At 28.0% G+C, this 16322-nt stretch overlaps 2 protein-coding genes across 13 annotated transcripts in view; one reads left to right on the top strand and one right to left on the bottom strand.

Moving 5' to 3' along the window:
• Window positions 1-16322, bottom strand: part of GCS2alpha (glucosidase 2 subunit alpha) — a 220187-nt gene that overhangs the window by 36097 nt on the left and 167768 nt on the right. The gene's annotated exons all lie outside the window — the stretch shown is intronic.
• Window positions 1136-16322, top strand: part of LOC145333092 (uncharacterized) — a 32303-nt gene continuing 17116 nt past the window's right edge. For all 3 annotated transcript variants that reach the window (XR_013884451.1, XR_013884450.1, XM_080178251.1), the window contains exons 1-5: window positions 1136-1435; window positions 1705-1750; window positions 2071-2162; window positions 2602-2746; window positions 3289-3454. Coding sequence is in view for 1 of the 3 variants with exons in the window: in XM_080178251.1 (XP_080034377.1) it covers window positions 1326-1435; window positions 1705-1750; window positions 2071-2162; window positions 2602-2746; window positions 3289-3454 (559 nt within the window). In the remaining 2 variants the exon portion in view is untranslated. The remainder of the gene's footprint in view (window positions 1436-1704; window positions 1751-2070; window positions 2163-2601; window positions 2747-3288; window positions 3455-16322) is intronic.

The raw sequence follows: 16322 nt of genomic DNA on the forward strand, positions 1-16322 counted from the left end.
AAAAATGCACTTAACCCCTGCGGGCCACCAACCTAGCCCGCTGGGGTCGGTCCCTGACTTGCTGGATTATCTTAAATAAAGTCCTCATTAATAGACAAAATTTATTCAAGAAAAAAAACATGTAAAAATATAAGTAAGTTTCTATAAGTAAGTTAGGTTAGGTAAATGCTCTTAAGCCCTGCAGAAAACCAACCTAGCCCGGGGGGGTTAGCTTCAGGTTAGTCAAATGTTAATTTTCGCTCAGAATTTGAGTTTCTTGACCTAAAAAACCTATATTTTGATATATTACAAGATATATATTGGAAAAAATACACTTAACCCCTGCGGGCCACCAACCTAGCCTGCTGGGGTCGGTTCCCGACTTGTTGGATTATCTTAAATAAAGTCATCATTAATAGACAAAGTTTATTAAAAAAAAACCAAGTAAAAACCAAGGAAAAAAACAAAAAATAAGTAAGTTTCTAGGTTAGGTTAGGTAAAATGCACCTAAGCCCTGCAGAAGATCTACCTAGCCCACAGGGGTTAGCTTCAGGTAAGTCTTATGCTAATTCTAGCTCTGAATTTGAGTTTCTTGACCTTAAAAACCTATATTTTGATATATAACAAGATATATATTGGAAAAAATGAACTTAACCCCTGCGGGCCACCAACCTAGCCCGATGGGGCTAGCTTCAGATTAGTCTAATGCTTATATTTGATCTGAATTTGAGTTCCTTGACCTAAAAAACCTATAATTAGATGTATCACAACATATGTATTGGGAAAAAGGCACTTAACCCCTGCGGGCCACCCACCTAGCCCCCTGGGGTCGGTTCCCGACTTGCTGAATCATCTTAAATAATGTCCATATGAATAGATACAGTGTATTTAAGTTAAAACCCTAAGAAAAAAACAATTTAAGGTAAGTTTCCACATCAAAATAGACCAAAAAAGCCTAAAAACCCCATTTCCGCAGGGTTTTTCTTACCTAACCTAACCTTAAAATAAAAAATTTTGGATTTTTTTGCCATTTAGATGTAATACCTATAGGACTAGGCTTATATACCAAGTTTGAAGGGTCTAGCTAAATATTTAGACCATTTTGCTCACGGATTACGAATAAATGTCATTACGCCCCCCCCCCCCCCCCTTTTTCCGAAATGGAATCATGAACAACCACAAATTTTAGAAATTTTTTTGAATATCTCTAAAACTGTCTGCTAAAAATCAATATTTCTTTAAATATCTCCATTGCTGACCCATCATTATCATATTCAAAAAAGAATATTTAAGGTTCACTGCACTTCATGCAACTATTACTAAATTAAATATTTTCAGATGACAAAATGGTGGAAGTTTTAAAACAGAGACATGTATTTAGCCTGGCTGAAAGTAGCAACCAATTGAATCCGGACGTACTTTTAATTTGTAGGGATGGAAGAATATTAGTTCATAGGTAGGTCACAAAAAGATTGTAAATTTACAGAAATAGAAAGATTAAGGCATCTCAAAATTTTTTTAGCAATAAAAATACATAGATTAATGAACAAAATAATATTAGGTATATAGGTACTAAAACATTTTAAAAGTCGTATATACTAACACAATAATTCAATAATCAAACATCAATAATTAACTTTGAAAAAAAAATATGTTAGAAAATGTTATTTGATTCAAGTTTTTGGATTTCTAGTATATATATTAAAAACTAAATATTCATTTTAGGGTATTGCTAGCAGCTACAAGTAGCTGGCTGAAACAAATATTTAAAGTAAGAAAAATTCATTAAAAGTGCTAGAATCAAGTGGGAATATTTCATCTAGAAAAATCTATTTTTCTTCAATTTTTCCACTATGCCAGTTGTATATTATATAAATGATATAATGTTTCGTTGAACTGAAATAAAAGTTAAAGGAATTTGTTTATGTTTAGATGAAATATCTCTAGACTTACACAGTCAAATAAAAATCTATAAATAACTCTAAAATTGAGATTTTCAAGATTTAATACCTATCTAGATCGGAAAAATATTCCTTTAATAAATAAGATATTATATTAGGCCTTTTAGTGCAATAAAATATTACCATTAAGATTTCTGAAACTGATGAAGAAGTTCAAACTGTGATGCTACCTAATTTTTCTACCTCACAACTTATGTCTATGATTGATTTCTTCTATGGAAGGTTTGTGCCATTTTCTTCTTAGCGGGGAGGGGACATTAGACTGTAAATTACACGGGTACTCAAAGTTTTCATTTTAGCCGTGTCCAAAATTTTCAACCAATATTTTTATTCTACAGAAAGGGGAAATTCTCTTTATCATCATTTGGAATGTACGATGTGCATCAACTTATCGTACATTGTCTTATTCCTTAAGATCCTTCTTATTTACAAACCTGCACTGCTGCTTTAGCATACAATGTAATGAACCCTTTAGCTACTAAATCTCCCTGATATAGGTTCAGCAATCAAAGGTGCAAGGGCTGGACTGGCTTTCATTTTCGTCATTCTTGATTAGCGAGGCTCATTCTCTATTGTTATATAATATGGACTTTTTGTTTTAAAATATTATCTGTTTTTAAGTTTCTTTTTACCTAGTTGTTTATTGGATTTTTATATTTAGAAAAGATTCATTGAATAGAAACGAGATTGATTATGACTTGTTATTTGACGTTTTAACAGTGGACAACAATGTAAAAAAAGAGAATGAAGTTCATGACAATAAACCAACAGAAAATAAGACTGATGCTAATTTTGATATGCTAGATGTAAGTAATTCTGCAACTTTATTTTGCAATTAATTAAAAAAATTTTTATTGAAATTATACTTCCCACATTTTTCAAGGTTTATGACAGCTGAAAAATAGTTATTTTGCTATAAACTCTCCATCTGCTAAAAGTAATCATAATTGAAACAAAATATTTTGTTATTGCTTCTCCTTACAATAAAAAATCAATGTTTAAATAAGAATTATTATTTGGGTGAGTTAAAGTAATCGCATAGTATTATAGACACCTTTCTGCAGATATTAAAATAAAAACTTTTAAGATTTAAACCAGTTTTGTTAAACCTGGGGTGGCCGAAGGCCCGAACTAACAAAACTAGTTTTAATCATAAGATTTTTATTTTGATATTCGTGAAAAACTGTCTGTAATACGATGCACTACATGATGTTTTAGCATGGCTGAAAACCGGTTCTGCCATGTTTTAACAAATAAGTATACGATGTTTTAGTCGCAATATTGTGAACTTTTTAGTAGGAAAAAATAGTATACTTTCTAAAACTCTTGATAGAACTATCCCAATTAGGTTGATGTTGAAATCAAGGAGGAAGACAAAGAAGATGAATTTTATCTTGAAGAAGATATAGAAAATGACAATATGGACATCGAAGCAATAGAGAAAGATAATTTGGAAGATGAAAGAAAGGTGGTTAAAAAGAAACCTGGCAGAAAGAAAGTAATTAAAGAGAATGGTAAGTTTTTTATTTGATAAAGTGTTGCTGATTTACTTTTTATTAAAAAATACACAAAAAAAATCAATTTGACTAATGTCCAGTAAACTAAATAAAAAAGTTCTAAAAATAAAAAAAAACATAAAAAGAATTGTAGTTTTAAAATACATAAAAAAAAACCAAGTATTAGTATATTTTGAGTTTCCCACAGAAAGTGCAGTTTTTGCTACAATTTTACAAGAGCAAAAACTAGGATTGCACAACAATTCAAAGTTATATAATTGTGTTTTATATCTAGAATATTCTAGACTTTTTGTAGGAAACAAGAGTATAGTTATTTACTGTGATTCAATAATTTCATCATTATTTTGTATTATGTAATTGTATATAGATACTAGAATGTTCTTAGAAACACTTTAATTATACAAGCAAAAACCAATGAATAAGTTTTTGTCATACATAAAAAGCTAATATTGCATCATGTGTAAGTTTCTAGAATCTTCTTTATTATATGACAAAAACTGATGTAGAAGTTTTATTATGACATAAACAGCTAATATTGCATCATGTGTAAGTTTCCAGAATCTTCTTTATTATATGACAAAAACTGATGTAGAAGTTTTTGTTATACTTTTTATTGCACAAAAAGCTAGGATTGCATCAGATTATGCCATTAACTAAATTCTAGAACATTCTAAGATCTCAGTATAAATAGAGCAGCAAAGTATTTGGTTCTCAATGAGCCTTGCACACTCATTCACTCGTAATCTTTTATTTAACCTCTGTATCTCTTAATGTTTAACCTATCTAATGTGTTTATCTGTATACTATCTCTTTTCTTAACCATTCTGTTAGTTTTGATAAGAATGGTGTTTATTTTTATGTGTATCAATTTTTCATTTATCTTAATTTCTGTTTTACTCTTATTGAGATTTATAGAAATTTTACAAGTTCCCTGTTGGGACTTGTAAAAATCAAATGAAGCTCAAAACATAGAGAAATAGTCTAAGTTCTGAAAAATCATATACTTATGCTGCTTAAAAAATCTATCTTTAGCAAATTTATCTAAGTTTAACTATTATATCTTTGGACTTGTAAATTTACAAAACATAATGAAGTTTGATGATTATTTTTCAAAGTATTTGGATAACAAACAATTACATGTCAAGTGTAAAGAAAATCTTAAAGAATCAAATATTATAAGTTTAAAGTTTACTTTCTTATTAAGAACTTATGGTTTACACTTTGCAAATCCAAAGATATGTTTTAACTGTCATAAAACATATTTAACCTTATATAAAATAATTGAAAATAACTTAAAAAACATTATTATACTTATGTTAGAATACAATACTAAACTATGATACTCACATTTAATCAACAATAAAGTATAAACAATAAACACTTAGTACATTTTTCACTTTGGTATATATTGAATAATTTGAACTTGAAGTTGTGAGACAACAGTTCTTTATTGCACAAAAGTTAATAAATAATAGGAGATCTTCGCGTGGAAGTGTTTACAACACTTAGGTCTTTGTATTAATTTTGCCATTACTTAAGCAGTTTAAGAGTAAAAGTAAAACTAATTTAAAAACTTAACTTATAAGCATATCATAACTTACTAAAGGACCTTTGCCTCTATATTATCTTGGTAAATGTTTATTATTTAAATATTCTTTATCTAATAGACTTTTTCTTAGAAAGCAAAATAATTACTAATTTAAAGCTTGTTAGAAAGTCCTAGTACCTTTGGAAGCGATTAGTAAAGAGCGGAGTTATTCCTGCGGAGGGAATAGCGTGATTAGTGATTATGTATATAGTTGATATTCATTAGGTTATGATAGTCTACATGTACAACTTATTAAAGGACCTTTGCTACTATATTGTCTAAATATAAAGTAACTTCAAAAATACTTTGATGATTTCTTTTTATTTAGAAATTCAAAGTAGTTGCTAATATCAAAGCTTGTTAGAAAGCCCTAGTACCTTTGGAAAACGTTAGTAAAGAGTGGAGTTCTTTCCTCCAACTTGATTAGGAATTATTCAAGTGCAAAAATAGAATCATTCTTAGTTGAGGGTTAGGAATCAACGTGGTTAGCAATTACATATATAGTAGATACAAATATTTTAAGTCTTGTAAAATTACTAGAGATTAAAGGACAGCTATCTGTAGGCGTTTGGAGCTTTAGGGACTGAAACGCACGACACAAATGCAATTGAGAACCTTGTGTACAAGCAATTGCAACTAGATGACACTCTAGAGGCCCTAGAGAATGCTAGTATATTTGTGGCCATTGGTCGCGGCCCTAGGGGGACACTCGCACCGGTTGACACTCCAGAGGCCCTGGAGCATACCGGAACATGGGAACCTCTATAGTTGTACCTCTCTTTAAGGATGCTTGATAAGAAATATTAAGTTGTATAATACATGCTGAATTAGATTTTGGGACACTGATTAGTACAGCTCTGTAGCTTAATAGCTTGGATTCTAGGAGTAAGGGTACGGTAGCGCATCAAGTTGTACTTGTATAAGCCGGCTATGCAGTTTACTCTGAGTTTCTATTGTTATAAGAAAAGCAAAATACATCTGGTAGCTTGCTAGAGTTTAATTAAGCATTGGATAAATCTTTATTTATTTATTCTTGGAAAATCTAGCTTTATTTAATATTCTCACAAATTATAGCTTATAAGTACTTCATAACATGATTTTAATCTAAGTTTAAAGTATTGAATTGAACTGCTTTTTTTCTTTGGCAAAGTTGAATTGTTTATCACATCTATCACTTGAATCAATTTAGCCTAACCAGCTAAATGTTGTAAACTTTGACAATATTGCGTTTAATTTATTCGGTTTGGTAGCTAAGTTTATGCTTTGTCATATGAGTTGGAGATTGGCTTCAACTTGGTTGGTATTCTCTTCTTGTTCTGAAACTTGGCACGTTTTATTAGAATTGGGAGAAAACATATCATTTGGTGCAACATCGGGTTGTTCAATATTTTTTTTTGGTGTAAAGGGGGGTGCATATTAGTTTGTTTTTTACATCAAAAAAAAAACTAAAGCTGAACAGGTTTTACATTATAAAGAGATGCAAAAGGGTTAAAGTGCAAGTGCAAAGTAATATAATTAAAAAGTGAAGTGCAAAGTAATATAACTAAAAAGTGAAGTGCAAATTCTTACATATATATTTTTTTTTTCAATAGTGAATAGTGTATTAGAAAATTGGTGAGAATATCTTAAAGTGAAGTTTATACATATATTTTTTTAATAGTTTCAAGAAAATTGGTATATTCTTTTTGCATTATTGTAGTAGAAAATTGGTAAGAATATTTCTAAAGTACAATTTTTCCAGGTATATTATTTTTGCATTATTGTACTAGAAAATTGGTAAGAATATTTCTAAAGTACAATTTTTTCAGGTATATTCTTTTTGCATTATTGTACTAGAAAATTGGTAAGAATATTTCTAAAGTACAATTTTTCATATATATTCTTTTTGCATCATTGAACCAGACATTTGGTAAGAATATTTAAAAAAAAGGAGTGTAGATAGATTCTTTTTGCATTACTGTACCAAAAGTAATTTTTGGGAGGAATCTTCTAATAAGTTTTATATCAATTAGAATAATTTTATATTTCCATTTTTTAAGTCCGCAAGTTTTGAGATAGATTCTTTTTGCATTACTGTACCAAAAAATTTTGGGAGGAATCTTATAAAAAGTTCTGATATCAGTTAGAGTAATTTTACATTTGTATATTAAATCCGCGGTGAGTTTTAAGTAAAGGGTTCTTTTTGCATTATTGTACCAAAGAAAATTGGGAGGAATCCTTTAAGAAGTTTTATATCAACTAGACTAGCTTCTTTAATAAGCTTTAATAAGAAGTTTTATATCAGTTAGACTAACTTCTATAATTGTATCTCAAATTTTAAAATCTCAAGTTTAAAATTTAGTATCTCAAGTTTAATTAAAAAGAAATTTTAGCCAGCAAAATTAATTTTTATACTTGTATCTCAAGTTTAATAATTTCATTAACATCTATATTTTTCATTACTTTCTTAATTTTTGATCCCACAATTTTTAAACCAATAGTGGTTTTAGTCAGTCATATTTTAACTTCTATTAAGGATCTTTTTATACTTATTCAAAATGAAATCACTAAGAAAACGTAGTAAGAGTAGGGAAAAATATATTGACTATTTGAGAAATATGTCAAATCTTATTAAGTCCGACGGACAAGGGGACTTAGAAAGTTTACCAATCTCATCTCAGGATTTAGTAGAAGATGAAACTAACCCTGAGTTTAATATTACTGAAAAAGTTATGTCTAGAAATGCAAAAGACATAGACTTAGTAAATAATATAAATGATACTGTTGAGATACTAAAACAAGATATTAAGTTTAATAATACTATTGATAATAACTTAGGCCGTAAATTGCTTGAATTAACTGCTCAAATAAATAATTTAAATAAGAACACAAATCTACCTAAAGATAAATCAGTAGATGAAACTGTTAATGATTTTAATGAACATTTAAAGGACTTAAAAACTAGTATTAATGATAATGTCAATAGGAGAGTGGGTAAGATTGAAGACTTAGTAGAACAACATGTTAATGAGGCCTTACAGAAACATGTTAGAGAAAAAGCATTTAGTAACTATATCAATCATGCTGAAACAATTTGCCCCCCAAGTTTTGATTGCAGTTCTATTTTAGTTATTTCTGATGAAAAGCTAGGTCTAATCAATCACACTTTTCCTACTAGACATAAATTTAACGGTTTTGACACTCCTTCCGTTGTAGAATTTTTAAGAAATATGAATGCGGCACAAGCTCAATGTAAATTATCTGAGCATAAATTTAAAGTAACACTCCTAAGATGCACAACAGGAGAAGTATATGATAGTGTAGCTACAATGGTAGATGGAAATATACCACTTTTTGAAATATATAACGCGTTATTGACTAAATATGATACAAGATTAAGGCCTGAGCATGCCCAATTAGAACTTGAGAGTTTTGTTTTGCCTAAGGATCCTACATTTAATAAAGTTGTTAGTAAAATTTTGGCTCTATGTCAAAGAGCTTGTTTGGAACATGAAGAGCCTGCTAGGACTCAAATTTATAATTTATCTGCTATTGGATACTTATTAAAAAATTTACCCGATGGATCAATAAATGACGGGGTAAAGATTAGAGCTGATTTAGTTTCAAAGTTAGGTAGACTCCCAACATTTTCTGAATTAGTACAAGCACTTAGAAAGTATGCTGGTGCTATTGATTTAAACTATAAAAGAGATGGCAATAGATAAAGGTATAATAAGGTAGAGAAGTCAAAAGTAGTTGATATCCCTGCACCTAGATTTTCTGCAAGAAACAATATGCTAGCAAAAAATCTGAGATTAATCACAAGTAGAATTTTTAGGGAATGGAAATTATCACAACTTTAATTCTTAGTCTTTTAACAATATAAGCCCTGCAGGCACTATATGTAATAATGATAGTCAGCAAAGATATAAAGATTATAATAATAGAGATAACATAAAACAAAATCCTAATCATATTCCTTTAAGAGATAGCTCTGAAATAAAATAGCAGAAATAATGATAAGAATACTAACAGTAAAGATTATGGAAACCATATTAAAGTAAATGGTAGATTAAAATATAATTTATGTGGTAAAGGCAACCACACTAGCAGTAAATTTTGTTATGAAACAAAAAATAATGAAAGAATTATAAAATTTACGGCCCCAATTTCTGAACCTTGTCTTGTCTGTAAAAATGAGATTGGTAAAACTTTATTTCATCCATCTTACAGGTGTTTTATAAGGCCAGTTGCAAAACAACTTAAAATGCAGGGTAGATGGAAATATCCTAATACTGAAGAGAGGTGGCAACTTAGTAAGCAATTAGGAGTTAATTTAGCATAAAAAAAATATCTAAATTTAAAAAAACAAATCTTTTCAAAACCCACCCTCTGGGGAGCTGAAAAGCGTAAATATTTCTGTAGATATAGGATGAAAAATATATATACCATGTAAATTTTCATTTACAGATTCAAAATCTAATCAAACCACAGGCACAGGAGCTGACACCTGTATAATGAGATTCTTATATTTATAAGACTTTGTTCTGAATAAAGTAAACAAAATATCTTGTCTTTAATAAAAAGAAAGTAATTATGAAGTATATGGTATAACAAATAGAACTATTGATGTTATTGGCTCAGTTTATATGTCCATGTTTTTTTTTACGAGAGGGCCAGTACTTGGTATAGAATTTTTATAGTTGATCAATTTGATCAATTTCTAACTGAATCACCTTTATTATTGCATCAAGAATGCAAACATTATTTGGTCTTATACTAATGCCTAGTAGTCTAGAAAATACTGTTAAAGTAATACAGCGTAATAAATTTGTAAAGAGGATAATAAACAATCCATATGCTACAGATATTTTAGTAATTTGAATGCTTCTGTATTTTCAAAACCATCTAAATATGTGATTGAAGATAAATCATTAGTTTCAAATATAAAGCTATATGATGAAATGGATGGACTAAAAAATAATGAAAACTGTAGTAAAAAAAAAATTTTATAACAATATCAGTATGTAGTAAACGCCTTAGTTGAAGATTTAAGTAATAAAACTTTTTCTTGGGTAATTAAAGCAATAATTGATTTATTTAATAAGCAATACACATTGAATCCTATTAAAGATAATTCAAAACATATTAAAACGATAAATGAAAAGGCTTAAAACAGATAAAGTATCTATTAAATCACAAAGTAAGTTACCCGATGTTAAAAGGAGGTTTCAGTAAAAAAATTGTCATAAATGAACCTCTAGTTTTCAAAGAAAAGTCAAAGATAAAATCAAAATGTTATAAGGTTGATATTAGCTTTTCAAATCACTCGCCAGATTTATTAGATTATACAGCAATAAATATTAATGTAAATAATCCAAAGGTCAGCTTAACAGATAAACATTAAAGAAAAAGTAATACCAAGCTAAAAACTTAAAGATTATTATGATGTTGAACATTCAGTTCAATTAAGATACTAAATTGATTGGGATGATATTATGATATCCCATCATCAATTAAATTGAAATTTAACGATTTTTGGAACCATTGGCCAAGTACTTGCCATATTTATAGTAGCTTTTTGATCATTCTATTCTAGTCTTTGAAAATAAACAATTAATACTGTAATATATAAAAAAGTATACATTTCTAAGCTTGGAAGTATTCATAAATACTCTCACATACATAGTATATCAAAAAAAAAACTAAACATGGAAATGTATCACCTTAAAATGGAAATTGAAACTATATGTAACTATTTGACTGACCTTATTTTACAAAGGAAAAAACTACCAAGGCAACAGGCCCAATATTTTAGAGATACCTTAAATATAGCAATGAGACTTAATGGTATCTATCCTGAATTTGAAGATAGAGAATATATTTTTAATTTTAATGAAAATTCAATTCCTTCGTGGGTTACTACCAGCGCTTATCAAAGTCATATTGAAAAATCTTCTTTACTATTCAAATCTTTTCAAAAAACTCAAATGACAATTATTTTAAAGCCCAATAAAGTATTATTAATAAAACGAAATAGAGAGAGTGTGCTTTATGAAAATTCATTATCTAATAAAGCACATGATAATAAGTTCTTTACTACAAATTTATTGAAAAAACGATACAAAATAACCTAAATTTACTCAATAATAATAGGGTATCAAGAATAATCTAAAACTTTACTATTTATATGTTTGGAGCAAAATTTGAGAATATTTGTATTGAACTATTAGAGAACATGTTATGTACAAACATATTTTAGATACTGAGCATAATGGCAATAAGTATAATACGAAATTATTATTATTACCAATGGTAGGCCAGCATACATATCAATTGACCAATGATAGGCCAGTATGAAGTAATTTTATAATGACTGTGAAAGGTTTCTAAAGTTATTATCTTTATTACCAATGGTAGGTCAGTATACATATCAATTGACCAATGATAGGGCAGTATAAAGCAATTTTCATAATGACTATAAAAAGTTTCTAATTATTGTTTTTTTTATATGCAATTTTAGGGTTATTACAAGCCACTAGAAAAATAGTAACTTCTTATGAACTACTTTAGCCTGTGACAATAAATGTCTTTATTATCTGTATAATTAAGATGTCTAAGACAGTCATACTAAAATTAGTAATTAGGATGGTTAAGATAGAATATGACTAGCCAAATTTAGGTTTAGTTTTCATAAAATTTGAAAATAATCCAACGAATTTTTAAGTCGCGTTTTTAGTAAACCTGACATTGCTCATATTAAACTTCCATATATTGTAAAAGACTTTTTAAATGCCTACATGTCCAAACAACCAATAATGACTGTAAAAGAGTGGCGTGTATGAGTAGAAAATAATTTGCCATTTATTGAGATTGACAGATCAAAATTGACAGAAAAACAGTTCCAAGTAAAATTGTAAATAATGAAAAACAATAGAAAGTAATGTAGTAAATAAGAGAAAAGGGAAGAAAATAAAATTTAACAATTTTCTAGTTAATTATAAAATTAGTAGTTTAAAAGCAACTAGCGGCTTCGGCACTAGCCTCTAGGGGCCTTGCCCTAAGAAGTTTGATAGACATAATTCTTTGTATTTTAGAATTTTGGAGGGGGCTTCAATCCTTTTTAATTCTAGTTTAAAAGAAAATAGCTTAAAACCATCACAGGACCTTTAGGTTTATTCCCTAAAGAAAAGAGTCCAATCGGTTCAGTAATTACTGAGATCTTAAGTTTTAGACAGACAGACAGTCATCGTTCTACTTTGTATTATAGATGGAAAATATAATAAGAAATGAATTAGATTAGAGTTTTTGGGTTAGCATTTCTTAACGAATTTAGCTGAACATAATGCTAGAACAGTATTTAATTCCAGAATTGATATGCCTTATAGTATTTTGGATAAATATCTAATTATGGTTCATACATCTGTAAACCATGGCGGTCCTAAGAAAATGATTGACAATTTAATAAATTACTGTAATTCAAACTTACAGAAATTGCGTCATAAATATGCAAGTATATGTGTAGCATGTATGTTTTTATAAAGGCAAAAAGTTAATGGTTTTCCCACAAACAGCTAGAGTTCTGAAATAGTTACACATGGATTTTACTAAAAGTTTAGGAACAGCAAATAACGCTGGTTTATTTCGCTCAAATAAAACAATCAAATTATTAGCACTTTTGGGTTGTCAATTTATTTATTTATCAAATTTCTTTAAAATGTCTAATTGAACAGCAGAGAGATACGTGGGGCTAGTTATATGAATAATGAAAAAGATATTATCTAATCAACCTAATTTAAAATGGACATTTTTTTTCATCTATAGTCGATCAATTACATAACTATAATCGTATAACAAAGAAAGGTTTTACACCTAATCAATTAGTTTTGGTATTGAGTCGCATTTTAGTAAATTATTTGTATATTAACCTTTAGTACCAAAATTTCATCCTATAATTTCTCGCAGTGTACAATTCTGTGAAACAACAATTAAGCTTGACAAAAAGTTTGTAAACTACAAGAAAATTTATTATAAAACAAAGGCCAATAGAAATAAAATCACTAGAGCGTTTCAAGTAGAAGATGTAATTTTGTAGAAGATATGAGTAAAATTTTATGTAGTACACAACCACTTAAAACATATAATCATCCTCTGTTTTTTTTTGTTATTGTAAAATTAAATCCAGCCTCTGCCTGGATATCACGAATTTACTATTATCCGGCCATTTAATCTTTCAAAAAATATATACCTTTTTCTAATTAATTCAAAATTTACTTTCTTCTGTAAAGACTGGAGAAACATCAAAACAAATAACGTTTGACTTACAAACAGACGAGCAAAAAGTATAGAATAGATTCATTACTTTAAAGTCTTATTTAATCAAATTTTGTCTAAAGTTCTTTAGTTTTATAATTTTAAGTAATGATAAAGGTTTTAATTTATGCAGTAAGTAAATAAAAATACATTGTATGATATTTAAAATATTTAGTTCTATTAAAGTAAAATAAAATTTAAGATTTTTGTTGCTCACTCTATTTGTGATATCTCTAGTAGACACAAACCAGAGATGAACAATGACAAGTGTCAATTTCTTATTTTAAACTTCCTTTAGATTACTTCATGCTTTAAATATAATTATTTTTACTATACGAGCAACAATATAACAGCAAACAACATTTTTGGCTTTTAAAAATAAATAATTCTTTTTCATCATGAAGAACATCATATTTTTGGCTATTTTCATAACATTTTCATGTTCAGAAGATGTGATAGATTTTTTCTATCATGAAAAAATAAACCGTTATAAATACCTAGACTCGACTAAATCGGTGGTAAAGATTATTTTTGACTACAACCAAAATATGAAGGATGTAAACACACTCTTCCGAACATCTTTTAATGATTTAAAAACTGAACTAAATACTGATAATGCTGAAATTGAAGCAAAAGGTTCAAATATAGCTATTAGTCTGAATAAATTTCTTGTACTTACAAATAGATATGATCAATTATCAAAAGAAATTGATATAATAATTTCGCATATGACAGCTCTAGATCAACAAATTAACTCAGATTTCGAAGTAAATTATATAATAGATGAAAATAAACAATCTTTTCATTTGGATAATTTTAAGATGCATCAAAAATATTTAAAGGAAGCTTTTGAACCTATACCTTCGATAACTGAAGCAATGAAAAAAGATAATGCTTTTATTAGAGGGGTAGATCTTACATTTAATAATCTCTATATTCCTGCAAGAATTTTAATAAGTTTTCTGGAAAATTGGATAGTAACTTTCAAATATTGTTTCCAAGGGGTTGTAACAAATGATCTTAGAAGAAAATTGACTCCTGAAAATAAACAGCCTGACTTAGTAAATATCAATTTTATAGGATCAGGTCTGGTTGATAGTAAACCAACATTCTATTTAGAATTGAATATTTTATCAAACAAAATTAAATATAATTCTTTGATTGCTATTTCATACTCGGGGATTTCTTTAGATTCTTATTATTACTACAATACAGAAAACCAAAAGATTGCTAAATTTATCACAGAAGATGAAAAGCAATTGGGTTTAAATGAAGCTATAACTTTTTGTGTAAAGCATATAAATGATAAGAAATTCGATCTTATTATTCAATATTGTCCTTTTATTAGCAATACAAAATTATTTCAAATTACAAACGAGGGAATTTTGCTTTTAAACATGATGATAAAATAGGTAAAGCATTTGTAATAGGGCTTCAAAAGGATTTAAATAGTTCAAATTACCCGGTACATATTATGTTTAATGGGAAATTGGAATTTAATCTACCTCACAAAGGAGACGTGGTAATAGAAAGACAATCTAATTTTAAAGTAATTTCTTCCTCGTTAACATCTGATCAAAGACATCTATTGGAATTAAAAGTTAATGATACCAGATAAATCAGGAGCAAGCTACGATTATTAAACATATAAGTAACTACTTCAAAAATTCATATTATCAGATATTTATTAACATTTTTGTGTTTTCCTCAATAGCGTTTTTGGGAGTTGGATCCAAAGAATTGTATGAAAAAATTAAAGCACATTACAGGCCTCGAAATAGCTCTAAAAAACTTATAATAAACAGATTGGAAACAATACCTTTAAGATCTAGAAGTAGACGTTAAAATTTAAGCAATGTTATAGTTGAACAGTAGTTCTAAGTATCAGTTTTAAAAGTAAATTTTACAATATTTTTTTGGGGGGGGGTTGACAACTTTTAGTTAAAACAATGTTTTAACCATTTGTTATTCTCCTTCCAGTAGAATTCTTCTTCCAGTCGATAACCTAAAAAGCAAATTATCTATTCGGAAATATAAAATATAATTAAAAAAAAACCAGTTGAATCAAAATAGGTAATCTAACAAGGTGAAAATATCTCATCCTTATGTATTTAAAATATCCAAAGTAAAGTGTATCTCATTCCAATGCATTTAAAATATTCAAAGTAAAGTGTATCTCATCCCTATACATGGGAACAACTGTTATTATTAACTAGTTTTAAGCGTTTTCGGATTTTCGATTAAAAGTTTTCTTTCAGAAAATATTGAGTAACTTTAAAACTAATATCATATGTGTTTTCAACATTTTAATAGAATTTTAAAGACCGAGCTCGATTAAAGAGAGACTACAAATAAAAACTTTTCTTTGTTTCAATCATATTTTGGTTTTAATATATAAGGCGGAAAAAGTATTTAAGCAGTTATGTCTACAACAAACTTTTGTCGGTGAAACATAAAACTTTAAGTGATTAAAGAATGAAGAGAATTTTTGGTAGGCTTTATTTTATAATATCAATTAAATTTTCAATAAATTTTATAAGATAGAGTATATAGCTTACATTAGATAGAATCTTATGTTTTAGGAAGGAGTCTAGAACTAGATATATGTAATACAAAATTGTAGAACTATTGCCTTAAGTTTTGTCATAATTTTTGCATAATGAAATTTTTTTTGAAATATTATTAAAATTCCTTTAATTTTTTTCTCCTAATTAAAAGATCTTAGATTTACGTTTAAAATTGTAGATTCCTAGGTAAAATTAAAAAAGTATTTTAATGTAATATTCTCTATGATCTTAGACAAATTAAAGAGCAATATAGGAAAGTTTATTTCATTTAAAGTTAACAAAGCCAGTTTTTCTTCCCAAATATAATAACTGTTGAGTTTTAGTTGAAAACATAAAAAGAATTTTTTCTAAGTAATTATTAAAGTAAGATTTTAAATAAATAGATATATATAGAGGACCTTTAAGCATCTTAATTAAA

This window comes from Acartia tonsa, chromosome 12 (assembly GCF_053477335.1).
Source record: "Acartia tonsa isolate MP-2025a chromosome 12, ASM5347733v1, whole genome shotgun sequence".
NCBI classification, from domain to species: domain Eukaryota; kingdom Metazoa; phylum Arthropoda; class Copepoda; order Calanoida; family Acartiidae; genus Acartia; species Acartia tonsa.